Source organism: Macaca nemestrina, chromosome 2, assembly GCF_043159975.1.
Source record: "Macaca nemestrina isolate mMacNem1 chromosome 2, mMacNem.hap1, whole genome shotgun sequence".
Lineage (NCBI taxonomy): Eukaryota > Metazoa > Chordata > Mammalia > Primates > Cercopithecidae > Macaca > Macaca nemestrina.
The window spans coordinates 2,121,138-2,139,333 of record NC_092126.1 but is presented as its reverse complement, the minus strand read 5'-3'; the positions used below and the strand labels follow the sequence as shown (position 1 = coordinate 2,139,333).

The 18,196-nt window shown below is 41.7% G+C and overlaps 1 protein-coding gene across 32 annotated transcripts in view; it reads left to right on the top strand.

Moving 5' to 3' along the window:
• Nucleotides 1-14,797, top strand: part of LOC105470793 (discs large MAGUK scaffold protein 1) — a 281,159-nt gene extending 266,362 nt beyond the window's left edge. For all 32 annotated transcript variants that reach the window (XM_071090611.1, XM_071090606.1, XM_011723039.2 and 29 more), the window contains 2 exons: nt 5,518-5,609; nt 12,976-14,797. In XM_071090611.1, coding sequence (XP_070946712.1) covers nt 5,518-5,609; nt 12,976-13,082 — 199 coding nt within the window. In that variant the 3' untranslated portion in view covers nt 13,083-14,797. The remainder of the gene's footprint in view (nt 1-5,517; nt 5,610-12,975) is intronic.
• The last annotated feature ends 3,399 nt before the right edge of the window (nt 14,798-18,196 follow it).

Genomic DNA, 18,196 nt, shown 5'->3' with positions numbered 1-18,196 from the left:
GCTGTAGTGAGCTATGCTTGCACCACTGCACTCCAGCCTTGGTGACAGAGTGAGACCCTGTCTTTAAAAAAAAACAGTCAAATACTGTCAGCAGTAGAATATGTAAATAAATTATGACATATTCACAACGAAACATTGTATGATAACGAGTGAGAGTGAGCAATCTCCCGCCACATACAAAAGTATGGAAGAATCTCACAAGTACGATTTGAGTTAAAAACAAAAACCTCGACCTAAAGATATACATACTCTATGATTCCAAATTTAATAATTGCTTGTAGAAGTCAAACAGAGGTTACTCTGTGAGAAGGGGCTGGTGACTAGAGTGAGCACACCCCGATTCTGGGGTACTAGTGATGTTCTGTGTCTTGACCTAAGTACACAGGTACATGTAAATTTGTGAAAATGTAACAAGCTGAATGATACGATTTTTCTGATATTGCTCATCTGTGTTTGAAACATATACTTCAGAAAATGTTAAGGAAAAAATAGAAAGGGAAAAGAGAAATAGAAAACCTAAATAATCTAGTACTTATTAAAGACTTGAACCGATCATAAAAAACCTTTCCACAAATAAAATACTAAGCCTAGAGGACTTACTAAATTCTACCAAAAGCTAAGAAGCTATGTCAATTGTATACAAACTCTTCAACTAATTTATGAGCATTAATTTGATACCCAAAGCTGGAAAGGACTATATAGGAAAGGAAAATGATAAAGCCAGTCTTAATTATGACTATAGATGCAAGAACCCTTACCAAAATAGGAGCAAATTGAATCAAACAGTTTTTTTAATAAGGCAAAATATAACAACCAAGTTGGGTATGTTCCTGGTATGCAACACTGCTTTAACATTTAAAAACTAATCAATTACGGAGCTAGAGGGAAGATGGAAGAGTAGGAAGCTCTGAGAATCTGTCTCCCCACCCAGGCAACAACTGCACTGGCAGAATCTGTCTGATGTCACTGTTTTGGAACTCTGTTCACCATTTTTACCAGTTTTGGAACTCTGAAGTCTGTTGAAGGCTCATAATTTCCAGGGAAAGGTTTGAAAGGTTAATTTCAGCTCTTAACATGGTAGCAACTACCTGTTCCTCTACCCTCAGCCCCATAGCATGTAGCCATGCACACATTTTCAAGCGGCTTTGCATAGGGTTTGTGGGAGCCAGTGTGGACAATAAGGATTCTGTCCTCCAAATAGCAGGGATCTTTGCTGTGATAGCTAATTACTGCTTCTGATCATGGAGGTGCGGCCATACAGCCATAAAGTGAGCCATTGTTGCAGACCCCACTGCCACTGTTACAAGCCTGGAAGCACTGGAGGCTGAAGTGACTTTTAAAGATTTAAAGGGCCATTGCCTTCAGTGGTGATTAGTGAGGAGAGAGAAAGAAAAACAAAATCAAATGAAAACAAAGGGCTAGTGCCTCCCCCTTCCACCCGCACCACACGCACACACACACACACCTTTTTTCTTGCCCCCGTTTTGGGGGCCAGACCTGGACATTCAAAAGTAACCACGTATGTGAGGGGAGATTTTCATATCCATGGAAAATCACAGGCTTAGAAAATACCTGAAAAGACTGGCTGATTCCTGGTACAGAAACACCTTGCAACAGTAAACAATAAAATTAAATTTTAAATAAAACAGCAAACCCTAGGAAAGGAAAAGAATGTGATCTCCAGAGTTACCACATTGTAAGAGTTAAATGTGCAGTTTCCAACAAAAAATCACAAGACATACAAAGAAACAGGAAAATATAGCCCATTCAAAGGAAAAATAAACTATCCCTGCAGAAGACTATCCTTGAGAAAGAGTTAGACTTAGACTGTAAAACAAGATGCTAAATGAGCTAAAAGACATGGACAAAGTCTCAAGAAAATGATAGGCCCAGCGCAGTGGCTCATGCCTGTAACCCCAGCACTTTGGGAGGCCGAGGCAGGCAGAATACCTGAGGTCAGGAGTTTGAGACCAGCGTGGGCAACGTAGTGAAACCCCATCTGTACTAAAAATACAAAAATTAGCTGGGCGTGGTGGTAGGCATCTGTAATCCCAGCTACTTGGGAGGCTGAGGCGCGAGACTTGCTTGAACCCAGGAGGCGGAGGTTGCGGTGAGTGGAGACCACACCATTGCACCCCAGCCTGGGCAACAAGAGCAAAACTCCGTCTCAGAAAAATAAAAATAAACAAAAATTAGCTGGCCATGGTGGCACGAGCCTCTGGTCCCAGCTGCATGCGAAGCTGAGGTGGGAGGTTCTCTTGAGCCTGGGAGGTCAAGGCTGCAGTGAGCCAAGATCATGCCACTGCACTCCAGCCTGAGCAACAGAGGGAGACCTTGTCTCCAAAGAGACAAAGGAAAAAAAGTTGAAAAAGATACGTGAACAAAATGGAAATATCAACAAAGAAATAAAAAACATAAAAAGAAACCAAAAGGAAATTCTGGAACTAAAAATAACTGAAATGGAAAATTCACTACAGGAATTCAGGGAGATTTGAGCAGACAGAAGAGAGAGTCAACAAATTTAACTTGAAGATACAACAATGGAAATTATTTAGTCTGAGAAACAGAAATGATTGAAGAAAAGGGCCTATAAGACACCATCAAGCAGTCAACTCACATTGTGGGGGTCCTGGAGGAGAACAGAGAGGGGAAGGGCAGAGAGATTGAAGAAATAATGGCCAAAAACATCCCACGTTTGTTGAAAGACACGAATATAATCCAAGAAAATCAAGGAACTCAAAGCAGGATAAACTTAGATACCCACACGGAGGCACATTCTAATCAAACTGTCAGAATATGGAAAGAATCTTGAAAGCGGCAACTTATCACACACAGGGGATTTCCCAATAAGATTATCAGTCGATGTTTCTGTTTGTTTTTTGAGACAAGGTCTCTGTTTGTCACCCAGGCTGGAGTGCAGTGGCTTACTGCTTACACAGGTTACTGCTGCCTTAACTTCCTGGGCTCAGGCAGCCGCTCACCTCAGCCTCCCTAGTAGCTGGGGCTGCAGACGTGCACCACCACGCCTGGCTAATTTTTGTATTTTTTATGGAGACAGGGTTTTGCCATGTTTCCCAGGCTGGTCTCAAACTCCTGAGCGCAAGTGATCCACCCACCTCAGCCTTCCAAAGTGCTGGGATTATAGGTATAAGTAAATATCCACCAGGCCCAGCCATCAGCAGATTTTTTTTTTTTTTTTTTTTTTTTTGGAGACAGGGTCTACTCTGTCTCCCAGGTTGGAATACAGTGGCACAGTCTCAGCTTACTGCAACCTCTGTCTCCTGGGTTCAAGTGATTCTCCTGCCTCAGCCTCCTTAGTAGCTGGGATTACAGGCACCCACCACTGAGTCCTGCTAATTTTTGTATTTTTAGTAGTGACGGGGTTTCACCATGTTGGCCAGGCTGGTCCCAAACTCCTGACGTCAGGTGATCCACCCGCCTCAGCCTCCCAAAGTGCTGGGATTACAGGCATGAGCCACCATGCCCTGCCAGCAGATATTTTATCCAAAACTTTGGAGGCCAGAAAACAGTGGGTTCAAAACACTGAAAAAAAAAAAAATTTTAACTGTCAACAAGGAATCCTGTATCTGGCAAAACTATTCTTCAAAAATGAGGGAGAAATTAACACTCACCCAGATAAAAACTGAAAGAGTTCATTACCTGTAGTTCTACCTTACAAGAAATGCTGAAGATAATTTTTTAGGGTGGGATGAAAGAATACTAGACAGTAACTCTACAAAATACCAAAGCAAACATCATAATTAATGGCAAAATATTGAAGGCTTTCCTTTAAGTTGGGAATGAACTCTCATATACTCATCATCCAGCTGCAGCCATAATTATCCGCTTATGACCAGTCTTGTTTCTCTCCACTCACACCTACCTCCTTACACCTTCATTCCAGATTATTTTGAAACAAGTCTCAGACATTTCTATCATTTTGTCTGTGTAAATCACTGTGTATTTGTATTTCTTCAGTTTGTTGGAATAAAATTTTAAATAACATCTATTCATGGCAGTTGGTTAAGTTGTTTTTTTTTTTTTTTTGAGACGGAGTCTTGCTCTGTCGCCCAGGCTGGGGTGCAGTGGCCGGATCTCAGCTCACTGCAAGCTCCACCTCCCGGGTTTACGCCATTCTCCTGCCTCAGCCTCCTGAGTAGCTGGGATTACAGGCGCCCGCCACCTCGCCCGGCTAGTTTTTTGTATTTTTTAGTAGAGATGGGGTTTCACCGTGTTAGCCAGGATGGTCTCGATCTCCTGACCTCGTGATCCACCCATCTCGGCCTCCCAAAGTGCTGGGATTACAGGCTTGAGCCACCGCGCCCGGCCTAAGTTGTTTAACCTATATATTCTCTCTCCACATCTCTCTATTATGCCCCACCCCACCCCCGCACCACCTCCCGTTTATTTGTGATAGAACCCAGGTCATTTCTTGTGCAGAGGTTTCCCCACACTGTATTTTCTGATTACCTTCTCATGGGGTTATTTATATGGATGTTTGTCCCCTTATTTTCTGTAAACTGATACGTAGATCTCTAAGTCATTTTAATACGAAATTTTCATCAAAGCCAAAAGTGTCATAAATGAATGAATAGGTGTTTTGGCTACACTGAGCTGACGCAGAATTTGTTAAAGCCCCCTGTCATTCCAAGTGTATAGCAGCGTATTCAGTAGCAATCTAGCTTTTATTGTTTTTATTTGCATTCATTCATTCATTCATTCATTTATTTATTTTGTTGTTGTTGTTGAGACAGAGTCTCCGTCACCCAGGCTGGAGTGCAGTGGCGTGATCTCAGCTCACTGCAACCTCTGCCTCCCGGGTTCAAGCGATTCTCCTGCCTCAGCCTCCCGAGTAGCTGGGATTACAGGCATGTGCCACCACGCCCACCTAATTTTTATGTTTTTGGTAGAGACAAGGTTTCGTCTTGTTGGCCAGGCTGGTCCTGAACTCCTGACCTCAGGTGATCCACCTGCCTCGGCCTCCCAAAGTGCTGGGATTACTGGTGTAAGCCACCGTGCCCAGTCTATTATTTTTATTTTTAAAAATCCCAGAAACAGGCTGGGCTCAGTGGCTCACACCTGTAATCCCAGCACTTTGGGAGACTGAGGTTAGCAGATCACCTGAGGTCAGGAGTTTGGGACTAGCCTGCCCAGCTATGAAACCCCATCTCTACTAAAAATATAAAAATTAGCCGGGCGTAGTGGCGCATGCCTGTGATCCAGCTACTTGAGAGATGGAGGCAGGAGAATCGCTTAAACCCAGGAGGCGGAGGTTGCAGTGAGCCAAGATCACGCCACTGCACTCCAGCCTGGGTGACAGAGTGAGACCCTGTCTCAAAAAAAAATAAAATAAAATCCCAGAAATGGCCAGAATGACTCAAGTTTTTAATGACATTCATATTTTCAACAGAGTTCAACTTTTCATGATTTTCTATTTTATATCTTCTCTCCTTTGTCATCTTTTTTTAAAAAGTATTACAGTGTGGTAATTATCAATTTCTGTATTTATTTGCATAGGGAAATGAATAAGCGTCTAACAGAAGAACAAGCCAGAAAAACGTTTGAGAGAGCCATGAAACTGGAACAGGAGTTTACTGAACATTTCACAGGTTGGAACCACATTGTAACAGTCCTCTTTAAGATAGAATTTTGCTCTGAAGCCATGTGAACTGACCCATGCAAGTGGATTTTGAACTGTGCCTGCATCTACCAGTAGTAACTAGTACTGTCATTTTCAGAACAAACCCTTAAGATCAGTGGTTTTGTCCTGTGGGAAATTCATCTAGCCTAGGCAGTGGTGCTGGGGAATCTTTTTTGGAGACGGAGTTTTGCTCTGTCGCCCAAGCGGAGTGCAGTGGTGTGACTCGGCTCCCTGCAACCTCTGCCTCCCAGGCTCAAGTGATTCTCCTGCCTTAGCCTCCTGAGTAGCTGGGACTACAGGCATGCACCACCATGCCTGGCTAATTTTGTATTTTAAGTAGAGATGGGGTTTCACCATGTTGGCCAGGCTTGTCTTGAACTCCTGACCTCAGGTGACCCACCTGCCTCAGCCTCCCAAAGTGCTGGGATTACAGGAGTGAACCACCATGCCCTGCCAGGAATCTTGAGATTCAATGTTTCTTAGGTTATTGATTAGAACAGCAAAAACAGGAATAATTCATACTTGACCAGGGAAAGAGATTTAGATTTCATTTATTCTATGAAACTCATGATTTTTCTCTTATCCTTTATAAATTTTGATCCATTTTCTCTAGCCATGTTGAGGTATAATTGACAAAATGTGTATATATTCACGGCATATAATGTAATGTGATAAACGTATACATTGTAAATTGATTAACACAATCAAGTTAACATGTCTTTCACCACACAGTTACCATTTTGTGTGTGTAGGGAAGGTGCTTAATACTCTTTATTAACAATAGTAACTATTGCTGTAGATTAGATCCCCAGAATTTACTCATCTTATAACTGAAAGTTTGTACCCTTTCACCAACATCTCCCCATTTCTTCTACTCTGCAGTCCCTGGAAACCACCTGTGTTTCAACGAGTTCTACTTTTTTACATTCCACGTAGAAATGAAATACAGTATTTGCTTTGCTGTGTCTGGCTTATTTCATGTAGCATCAGGTCCTCCACATTCACTCATGTTGGTTGTTGCAGATGATAGGATTTTCATTTTTATGGCCTAATAAAATATTCCATTGTTGTATATATACCATATACATACATACATATATAGATATGTGTATTTGTTGTTTCTTGTTGTTAGTTTTTTCTTTTTTCGTTGTTTTTTTTGTTTGTTTTTGAGACGGAGTCTAGTTCTGTCGCCCAGGCTGGAGTGCAGTGGCGCAATCTCAGCTCACTGCAAGCTCCACCTCCCGGGTTCACACCATTCTCCTGGCGCAGCCTCCCGAGTAGCTGGGACCACAGTCGCCCACCACCGCGCCCGGCTAATTTTTTGTATTTTTAGTAGAGACGGGGTTTCACTGTGATCTCGATCTCCTGACCTCGTGATCCGCCCGCCTCGGCCTCCCAAAGTGCTGGGATTACAGGCGTGAGCCACCGCACCCGGCTTCTCTTTTTTTTTTTTTGAGACAGAGTCTCACTCTGTTGCCCAGGCTGGAGTGCAGTGGCGCGATCTTGGCTCATTGCAAGCTCCGCCCCCCGGGTTCACGGCATTCTCCTGCCTCAGCCTCCCGAGTGACTGGGACTACAGGCGCCGCCACCACGCCCTGCTAATTTTTTGTATTTGTTAGTAGAGACGGGGTTTCACTGTGTTAGCCAGGATGGTCTCGACTCCTGACCTCGTGATCCACCTGCCTCAGCCTCCCCAAGTGCTGGGATTGCAGGCATGAGCCACCACACCCGGCCTGTTTTTGGTTTTTTTGTTCATTTCTGAGACAGGGTCTTGTTCTTGCCCAGGCTGGAGTACAGTGCCATGATCATGGCTCACTGCAGCCTCAACCTCCTGGGCTCAAGCAATTCTCCCTCTTCAGCTTCCTTAGTAGCTGGGACTAAAGGCGTGCAGCACCACACCTGGCTAATTTTTTATTTGTAGAGACAGGGTCTCGCTATGTTGCTTAGGCTGGTCTCAAACTCTTAGGCTCAAGCAATTGTCCTTCCTCAGCCTTCCAGAGTGCTTGGATTATAGGTGCACTGCACCTGGCCTACAATACTTTCTTTATTCATTCAACTTTTCTTTTTTTTTTTTTTTTTTTTTTGAGATGGAGTTTTGCTCTTGCTGCTCAGGCTGGAGTGCAGTGGCGTGATCTCAGCTCACCACAACCTCCCAGGTTCAAGCAATTCTCCTGCCTCAGCCTCCTGAGTAGCTGGGATTACAGGCATGTGCTACCACGCCCGGCTAATTTTGTATTTTTAGTAGAGACAGGGTTTCACCATGTTGGTCAGGCTGGTCTCAAACTCCTGACCTCAGGTGATCTGCCCGCCTCGGCCTCCCAAAGTGCTGGGATTACAGGCGTGAGCCACCGGGCCTGGCTCATTCATCTTTTGAGAGACTCTTAGGTTATTTTCCTATCTTGGCTATTGTTGATTATGTTGCAGTGGACATAGGACTGCAGATTTCTCTTCAACATACCCATTTCTTTTCCTTTGGGTTTGTTGTTGTTGGCTTTTTGTTTGTTTGTTTTTATTGTTTTGTTTTGAGACAGTCTCGCTCTGTTGCCCAGGCTGAAATGCAGTGGTGTGATCTCGGCTCACTGCAACTGTCGCATCCTGGGTTCAGCTGATTCTCCTGCCTTAGCCTCCCAAGTAGTGGGGACTAGAGGCGCATGCCACCACACCCAGCTAATTTTTGTATTTTTAGTAGAGACAGGGTTGGCCAGGCTGGTCTCAAACTCCTGACCTCAAGTGATCCGCCTGCCTCAGCCTCCCAAAGTGCTGGAATTACAGGCGTGAGCCACCACGCCTGGCCCAATTTCCTTTCCTTTGGATATATATACCCAGTAGTGGGATTGCTAGGTCATATAATAGTTCAGTCTTTAATTTTTTGAGGTGACCGGGCACGGTGGCTCATGCCTGTAATCCCAGCATTTTGGGAGGTCAAGGTGGGCGGATCACCTGAGGTTGGGAGTCCGAGACCAGCCTGACCAACATGGAGAAACCCCCATCTCTACTAAAAATACAAAATTAGCCAGGTGTGGTGGTGCATGCTTGTAATGCCAACTACTTGGCAGGCTGGGGCAGGAGAATTGCTTGAACCCAGGAGGCGGAGGTTGCGGTGAGCCGAGATCACGCCATTTTACTCCAACCTAGGCAACAAGAGCGAAACTCCGTCTCAAAAAAAAAAAATTTTTTTTCGAGAAATGTCCACACTGTTTTCTATGATGGCTTTACTCATTTACATTCTATGATGGCTTTACTCATTTACATTCTATGATGGCTTTACTCATTTACATTCCACCAACAGTGTACGGGGTTCCCTTTTCTCCATGCCATTGCCTACTTGTTATCTCTTATCTTTTTGATAACAGCCATCCAACCAGGTCTAAGGGGATATTTCAGTGTGTGTGTGTGTGTGTGTGTGTGTGTGTGGTGTGTGTGTGTGTGTGTGTGTGTGTGTGTGTGTCAGTCTTGCTGTGTCACCCAGGCTGTGGCATGATCTCAGCTCACTGCAACCTCTGCCTCCTGGGTTCAAGTGATTCTCGTGCCTCAGCCTCCTGAATAGCTGGGATTACAGGCACGCACCACCACACTCGGCTAATTTTTCTGTTTTTAGTAGAGACAGGGTTTTGCCATGTTGGCCAGCCTGGTCTCGAACTCCTGGCCTCAAGTATCCGCCCACCTCAGCCTCCCAAAGTGTTAGGATGGCAGGCGTGAGCCGCTGCGCCCGGCCTCATGATTTTGATTTCTATTCCTCTGATGACTAAAGAGGTTGAGCACTTTTACTGATACCTGTTGGCCATCTGTATGTCTTCTTTGGATAAATATCTATTCCAGTCCTTTGCCCGTTTTTAAAATGGATTGTTTGGTATTTTGCTAATGAGTTTCTTATATATTTTGGATATTAACCCCTTATCAACTGCATGGTTTAGAAATATTTTCTCCTCTTCCATAGGTTGCCTTTTCATTTTGTTGATTGTTCCTTTGCTGTGTAGATTTTTTATTTGATGTCCCACTTGATGATTTTTTTATTTTGCTGCTTGTACTTTCCAAAAATCATCCAAGACCAGTGTCAAGGAGCTTTTTTCCCTGTTTAGGAGTTTTATGGTTTCTGGTTTTACATTTAAGTATTTAATCTATTTCAAGTTAATTTTGTGTAAGATAAGGGTTTAATTTCATTCTCTTGCATGTGGATATCCAGATTTTCCAACACCATGTATTTAAAACACTAGCCTTTCCCTATTGTGTGTTCTTGGCCCCTTGTCAAAGATTAGTTGCCCTTTGATCCGTTTTGAAATACTATTTGTTTAAAAAAAAAAAAAAAAAAGAGTAGGTAGCAATTCCCCAATATTCTTTTCTTACTCAGTTTGTCCTTTAACTGACTCCTCAAGTCTTTGGACATTTTTGTTGTTGTTACTTGTTTGTTTGAAATAATATCAGCCTAAATTTGACATTCACAGTGAGTATCAGTAAGGGTCATGGTTTTTGTAAGCCTTGTGCTTTCTTATTTTTTTCAAACTAATTTCAGACTTAAATAGAAGTTAGAAGAATAGTACAGGGAGTCTCATGTACCCTTCACCCAAATTCCTCAAGTGTTAACATTTTACCACATTTATAATTTTTTCTGAAACACTTGAGGGTAAGTTTCAGGTAGATGCCCCTTTACTTCCAAATATTTCAGTGTGTATTTTCCAAAAAACAAGGATATGCCCTTATATAATCATAGTTTTATTACCAAAATCAGGAAATTTAATAATTATGTCTCATCTAACTATAGATCTTATTATTATTTCACTATTCTTCTAATCTCTTTAGAGCAAAATGGGAACAAAATGGTTTTTCTGTTCCGGTGCAAGATGCAGTTCAGGCTCACGTGTTCCAGTGAATTACACATCTTTAACGTTCTTTAATCTGAAATATTATCACATCTTTAACGTTCTTTAATCTGAAATAGTTCCCAAGTCTTGTCACTCATGACCTTGACTGACATTTTTTAAGAGTAAAAACTAGGGGGGTTTTTTGTTGTTTTTTCTGTTTCGTTTGTTTTGTTTTGTTTTTTGAGCCAGGGTCTCACTCTGTCGCCCAGGCTGGAGTGCAGTGGTGCAATCTCAGTTCACCGGAGCCTCCACCTCCCAGGCTCAAGTGATCCTCCTACCTCCGCCTCCCAAGGAGCTGGGACTACAGGCTGCAGCCAACATGCCCAGCTAATTTTTGTATTTTTTGTAGAGACAGGATTTCGCCGTGTTGCCCAGGCTGGTCTGTAACTCCTCTGATCCACCCACCTTCACCTTGGCCTCCCGTAGTGGTGGGATTACAGGCGTGAGCCACTGCACCTGGCCCAGGCTGGTCTGTAACTCCTCTGATCCGCCCACCTTCACCTTGGCCTCCTGTAGTGGTGGGATTACAGGCGTGAGCCACTGCACCTGGCCCAGGCTGGTCTGTAACTCCTCTGATCCGCCCACCTTCACCTTGACCTCCCGTAGTGGTGGGATTACAGGCGTGAGCCACCGCACCTGGCCAGAGACCCATTCTTTTATAAAATGTCCCTCCCTCAATTTGGATTTATCTGACGTTTTCTCATAATTAGATTTAGGTTATGCATTTGGGGCAGGAATAGCAGTGAAGTAATGATGTATCCTCTGTGTGTCATACAAGGAGGTTTACGGTCTGCTTGTGCCGTTACTTGTGATGCTAATTTTAATCACATGGTTAAGGTGTCTGCAGCCTTATGCTCTCCCAGTTTCTTCCCAAGGAGTATCCTGGTTTACTAACCATGCCATTCATGAATTTACAAAGTAAGCAAAATATATATTTCCCAAGTCAATTCCTGACTCTTTTCTCCTAAAATAAATCCTTGTGTGCTGTTGTCAACCTAAACTATGAAATGCTCTGGGATTCTGTCCTGTGCTGTTGGAGTGCATCAAGATGCCAAACCCACAAACCAAGTATTTTGTCAATTGAACTGAGTCTTCAGGGACACTGAGGCATGTCTGTATTTAGTTCAAAAGGTAGAAGTCTCACAAAACTGATACTAGCGAATATTATGTTACTTAAAATTCTTGTTTACTCAGGCATTCCTAGCTACGTATAAGCCCTTCTTACCTATATATAACTTCTTTCTTCTATGCACATAATCTCGGGTACCAAATAGACAGTATTATTTAAAATCTCCCTTCGACATTTTATGCTCAGTTTTTCAGACCATGGAAATCTACACCTATGATGCTCTTCCAAGATCACTGGGGATTTTTTTGTAGTTTAATAAGTGACTTATTTAATGTGCAATTCTGAATTATTTCATTTATATGTAAACTTCTTTTGTGAGAAACAGGGTTTCACTTTGTCACCCAGGCAAATGGTACGATCCAATGGTACGATCATAGCTCACTGCAGATGTGAACTCTGGGCTCGAGAAATCGTCCTGCTCCCTCAGCCTCCCGCGTAGCCAGGACCACAGGCACACACCACCATGCCCGGCTCATTTTTTTTTTTTTTTTTTTTTTTTTTTTTTTTGGACACAGTGTCTCACTATGTTCCCCAGGCTGATCTCAAACTCCTAGCCTCAAGCAACCCTCCACTTCAGCCTCCCAAAGTGCTGGGATTGCAGGCATGAGCCACCATGCCCAGCCATAAACATTTTCTTTCCTCTTAAAAAGTGACTCATGCTTAGTGCTGTCTAGTGATACTTTGTTTTTGTTTGTTTGTTTGCTTGCTTTGTTAACTGACCCTCATCCCTCACAGACCTCAGGGGCTTCAGCTATTTCCAAAGAATTACTTATTAGTAATTGTTACTCTTTTTTTCACACATTATTTCAGGCAGCAAATAAACATTGATTGTTAAGTCTCTAAACACTAACAAGCTGGCTTAGATAATTCACCTACTCTACAGTAACTGACATGCCAGCTTAACTGAAACAAGTAGCATCAATCTGTAGCCAGCTCTTTTCTGCCGCGATCCTACCCCAAAAAAATAAAACAAAACATTATCCTGCATCATCCTGTCTGTGGGATTGTAGCCAGTTTCCTTTGTCCTACATGGTGATGGAGAAATCAGGACAGTTAAGAAAATAATTTGTTTTAAAATAATAAAGCTAATATATGCTCAGATGGTAAAAGAACAAAAGATCACCAAATCTTACTTTTTGATCCATTTTTAAGATAAAAATTTTATACTGTACAGGTAGGAAAATTAATGAAGTGAGCCGTTTTTTCTAAGTGAACAGTGCGTAAACGGTGATTCTTCCTGGATGAGTAACTTTCTCAAAGATACTCGTTTCTGCTATTTCACCAATAATTGTAATGACAAAATAGACAATTAATGGAGATTTCTGATTTTGTTTCTATCGTTACAGCTATTGTACAGGGAGATACGCTGGAAGACATTTACAACCAAGTGAAACAGATCATAGAAGAACAGTCTGGTTCTTACATCTGGGTTCCAGCAAAAGAAAAGTTATGAAAACTCATGTTTCTCTATTTCTCTTTTCCACAATTCCATTTTCTTTGGCATCTCTTTGCCCTTTCCTCTGGAGTCTTTTTTCAATAATGATTTCATGTTGAATTATATCCCACATCATGGTCTGCAGGTGCGCTTATTTTTTTACATGTAGTGTCTCCTTCAAGTTACATCATGTGTATTATTTAATGTCACTATTGGTTAGTGGCCATTTTTCACAACTGAAGATGGAATGGCCTGACCAGCTATTAAGAATTTGGGGAGACGCAGAAATTGTGGTAAAATTCCTTAATGTTTAAGGGAAAGTAACTTTAAGAGATTTTTGGAAAAGCTTTATATACATTCTTTTCAAATTTCAGTACAAATGAAAAAGTGGTTTTAATCAGTGATTTAGTAGACTTTGAGCAACTATGCACGCTTAAGTTTAATAGCATGGTTTGGCCAGTGTGTTACTCTCAAGTCCTGTTCTCAGTCAGCTTCTATCATCAAAGCAATTGTTTCATTATAGATAAATAAGGAAGACATGTTTTAATTTAAAAATTCATGTCTGAGTTAACTTTCATAAGGGATTTCATTTTTCCTAAGCATTCTTAAAGTCTTTTATTATTTGAAGGTTCTTTTTTCCCAGTACATTTGCTAGGAATAACAACGTTTTAATGTTTTTAATCTACTTGAGCAACACTATCGTGTCTTACAAAAGTTGTTCATATGTAAATGATCATCACATTCTGTGAATCGAGGCCATGTTCAGGTGCTAAGGAAGTTCGCCTTTTACACAGAAGGTTGAGAAAATTTCCTAGATATAAATACAGATAAATCAGACATTACAGTGGTGATGTAGAAACCATAATGGCAATGGAAAGGAGTCCAGTTCATAGCCTAAAACTTAAAAATGTATTCTTAGGAGTCAGATTTTACTGAATATTTTACCCACAATAGCTGCCTATTTTGTTATAATAAAATATATATAAATATATATATAAAACTTTCTTTAAACTCTGTAACTATGGGAATTATTTTCTTTACATAGTTGCGCACACACACAAACATATATATATATATATATTTAAAATATATTTTGTTTCTTTTGCCACCTACTCCTAACTTTTTGTTTGGTTTTTAAATTAAATATTAATTGAATAGACTTATCTTCCTTAATCCTGTGAACTGAAAATGGGGGCATGGTGATCATGAGGAGAAACATTTAGGGAAATTAGATTATAAGTAAAAGTATGGGCGTATTCTCCTCTTTTCTACAAAAGTTTTCAAATGGTTCCTGGGGTTTTGTTGTTGTTGTTCTTGTTGTTATTGTTGTTCTTGTCATCAGGTTTGATTCTGGTCCTTGCCCTTTCCTTCTAGTTCTCCTTTTATTAATAGGAAGGCAGGCAAAAGCCCCATTTATGTGTGTTTCCCCTCAGACAGCTTCATCCACTGCTCTGCACTAGAATTACACAAATCTTCATGGTGAGCAATTTTAAGAAATTTTAGTGAAAGGTAGAAATTATTTCAGAAATCAGTTTCTCTGGTCCTTTATATTAATAATAATATTTGGCTTCCCATTGCTCTTTGGAGTTGTTTATTAAATATGTGTTTTTGACAACCTCCTCATTACAGTTTCTTAAAGAAATGAGTACTGGTTTGTAAAGAATTATCAACATTATCCATTCCATTTATGAAGAAGAGGAGAACAGCTAATAAACTGTATTGTAAAATCCATATGTTAAATGTGTCTTGAATTTTGAAAGAAAAAAATATTTTGCAAGCTAACATTTTCTTGAAACAATTTGAGGCATCATGTAATTTATAACTGAATTCAAGAGCCATTAGGCAACAGAGTATGTTAACACATTGAAATACACACAGTATTGCTGTTACACTAAATATTGTAGGTTGTTAACAAAATAGAAATATACTAGAAGAAAACAATTGTAAAATCTCAAGAGCTTCAGAAATTGCCTTACAAGACCCCAGCATAAGCTGTTTTGAAGTATTTACCAAATAGTCACATGTTGTAAAATATCAAGTGGGTTATAAAAGGATGCCATTTATGTATTAAAATCTACACAACATTGTTTTCTGGATGTCCTTGTTAAGTGATTTTTTTGTAAGAATATATGATTGTGCAGCTTTCTAGCTTGTACAGGATTATCAATAATGAGATTACTAATTGCTGAGTATTATGCAATAGCCACTTTAGTATCACTTTAGTATCTTGTTTTTTGTTTTTGTTTTGGTTTTTTTTTTTGTTTTTGTGGGGTTTTGTTTTGGTTTTTGTTTTTGTTTTTGTTTTGAGACGAAGTCTTTCTCTGTCACCCAAGCTGGAGTGCACTGGCTTGATCTTGGCTCACTGCAACCTCTGGCACCCGAGTTTAAGCGATTCTCCTGCCTCAGCCTCCGAACTAGCTGGGATTACAGGCGCCCACCACCACACCCGGCTAATTTTTGTATATTTAGTAGAGACGGGGTTTCAGCATCTTGATCAGGCTGGTCTTGAACTCCTGACCTTGTGATCCACCCTCTCGGCCTCCCAAAGTGCTTACAGGCATGAGCCACTGCACCCGGCCCATACCTCTTAATTAAAAAAAAAAAAAAAAGAGAAGGTGGTGTTACTCGCCCCACTATAAGGTTTATATTAAATCACTTGCCCAAGATGACTTAGCTAGTAAGTGGCAGTGCTTAGTATTTGGATCCAAGCCTCTCTGCCCCAAGTCTACATTCTTTCCAATACACTTGGCTGCCTCATTTTTCGCCCCGTACTGTGTAAAGAACTGTAACTTAAATTATTAGTTTAGCAGTCCTTTACAAATAAGGAAAGACTCTTAGATGAAAATCCTTGCCCAAAGTCATACAAGTAGTAAGGACAGACCCATAGAACAAGTCACTCCCGTCAAAGCTGAAAAGAGTGTTTGTGGGAAACAAGTCAGCCTCGCCCCGCCACGGTGACATGCCAAGAAATAATCCTTTAAAACCAGAATTGAAACAATGTTTGTAAGAAAAGAGTCCATTATTGTAATGCACAGAGAATAATACAGTTTCAAATGTTTTGAAAGGCTGTCTTTGTTAACATGCCTCTTCATATCCTTAAGTTGGCAAAAGGAAAAGTGCCTCTTGGACTTGGCTGTCGCTGTCTGGTTGCTCTCCTGTTCTGTGACTACCTGGGGCTCTTCAATAAATAATAGAAGCAAGCAGGCCGGGCGCGGCGGCTCACGCCTGTAATCCCAGCACTTTGGGAGGCCGAGGCAGACGTGTCACCTGAGGTCGGGAGTTCGAGACCAGCCTGACCAACATGGAGAAACCCTGTCTCTACTAAAAATAAAAAATTAGCCAGGCGTGGTGACGCATGCCTGTAATTCCAGCTACTCGGGAGGCTGAGGCCGGAGAATCGCTTGAACCCGGGAGGCAGAGGTTGCAGTGAGCCGAGATCGCACCATTGCATTCCAGCCTGGGCAACGAGAGAAACTCCATCTCAAAAACAAATAATAATAATGGAAGCAAGCCTGCAGAGCTCATTCCAGCAAAATACACTCTGGTTAACAAATACTTGCTAAACACTATAGTATTTAAACTCCAAAGATGGCAATTAAGGAATTTTAGTAATTAGTAAAAAATTTTTTTTTTTTTTTTTTTTTTTTTTTGAGACGGAGTCTCGCTCTGTCGCCCAGGCTGGAGTGCAGTGGCCTGATCTCAGCTCACTGCAAGCTCCACCTTCCGGGTTCACGCCATTCTCCTGCCTCAGCCTCCCGAGTAGCTGGGACTACAGGCGCCCGCCACCTCGCCCGGCTAGTTTTTTTTTGTAGTTTTAGTAGAGACGGGGTTTCATTGTGTTCACCAGGATGGTCTCGATCTCCTGACCTCGTGATCCGCCCGTCTCGGCCTCCCAAAGTGCTGGGATTACAGGCTTGAGCCACCGCGCCCGGCGTAAAAATTGTTTTCTAACGTATTAGAGCAGTTACCTTCTAAGATTCTCTGCCTTGAATACTCTTAATTTACATGTGATAAAATAGAAGCCTAAAGATCCCTATGTCTTAACAAAGTTACACTGCAAATCAGGGACAGAGCCAGAATTAGAACTTTTAACTCCTGACTCCTAGAAAATAGTTTTCCTACCATACAAATTCCTTTTCCTCCCATTCTAAGAGCTGGATTTTGTGGTTTATTCAATCCCTGAAGGTTTGAATTTCTGCTGTTAAATATTGGTACATTTATGATATTACAGTGAAGAAGCTGCGTTTTAAAGATATCAAGGAAAAACACAGGTGTCACTTTCCCGACCCTAGTGTAGAGCATTTGATAGTTAAGTCTAATATTTAAGGTTCCATTTGTCTCCCTCCAGAATTGCACAGTATACCTCTCGCTGACACTGGCAGCAGTGCCCTCTGATGTGAAGAATGTGGGCTGTGGAATCAGCTTGATTTGAATGCCACTCTGCCACTTATGTAACTTTGGGCAAGTCACATAATCCCTCTTACTGTTTACTTATCTGTAAAATGGAGATCTATTGAGGATCAGTAAGATTACAGATAAAGGGAACTAGCACATAGAACACTCTAAAAGCTAATTCCCTTTTCCTTTGGAATCAGAGGCTTAGAATTCTTCCAGCTTCTCTTGTGGAGATTAACCTGACCCTTAATTTTGCCGTGTTTTAAATGGGATTTGAATGACTACCTTGCAGGATTGTTATAAGGGCTAAAGTGATGTATACAAAACACAGTTGGCTGGGCGCGGTGGCTCAGGCCTGTAATCCCAGCACTTTGGGAGGCCGAGGTGGGTGGATCACGAGGTCAGGAGATAGAGACCAACCTGGCTAACACAGTGAAACCCCGTCTGTACTAAAAATATGAAAAGAAAATTAGCCGGGCATGGTGGCAGGCGCCTGTAGTACCAGCTACTCAGGAGGCTGAGGCAAGAGAATGGCGTGAACACGGGAGGCGGAGCTTGCAATGAGCCCAGATCGCGCCACTGCACTCCAGCCTGGGCGACAGAGCAAGACTCCATCTCAAAAAAAAAAAAAAAAAAAAGTGTATATATATCATCTGATACTTCACACTTCTGTTCTTCCCCATACGAAGGGTTGTGGTTATGGTGGGTGGCAGACCCACAACATTAGTTGTGGAGAG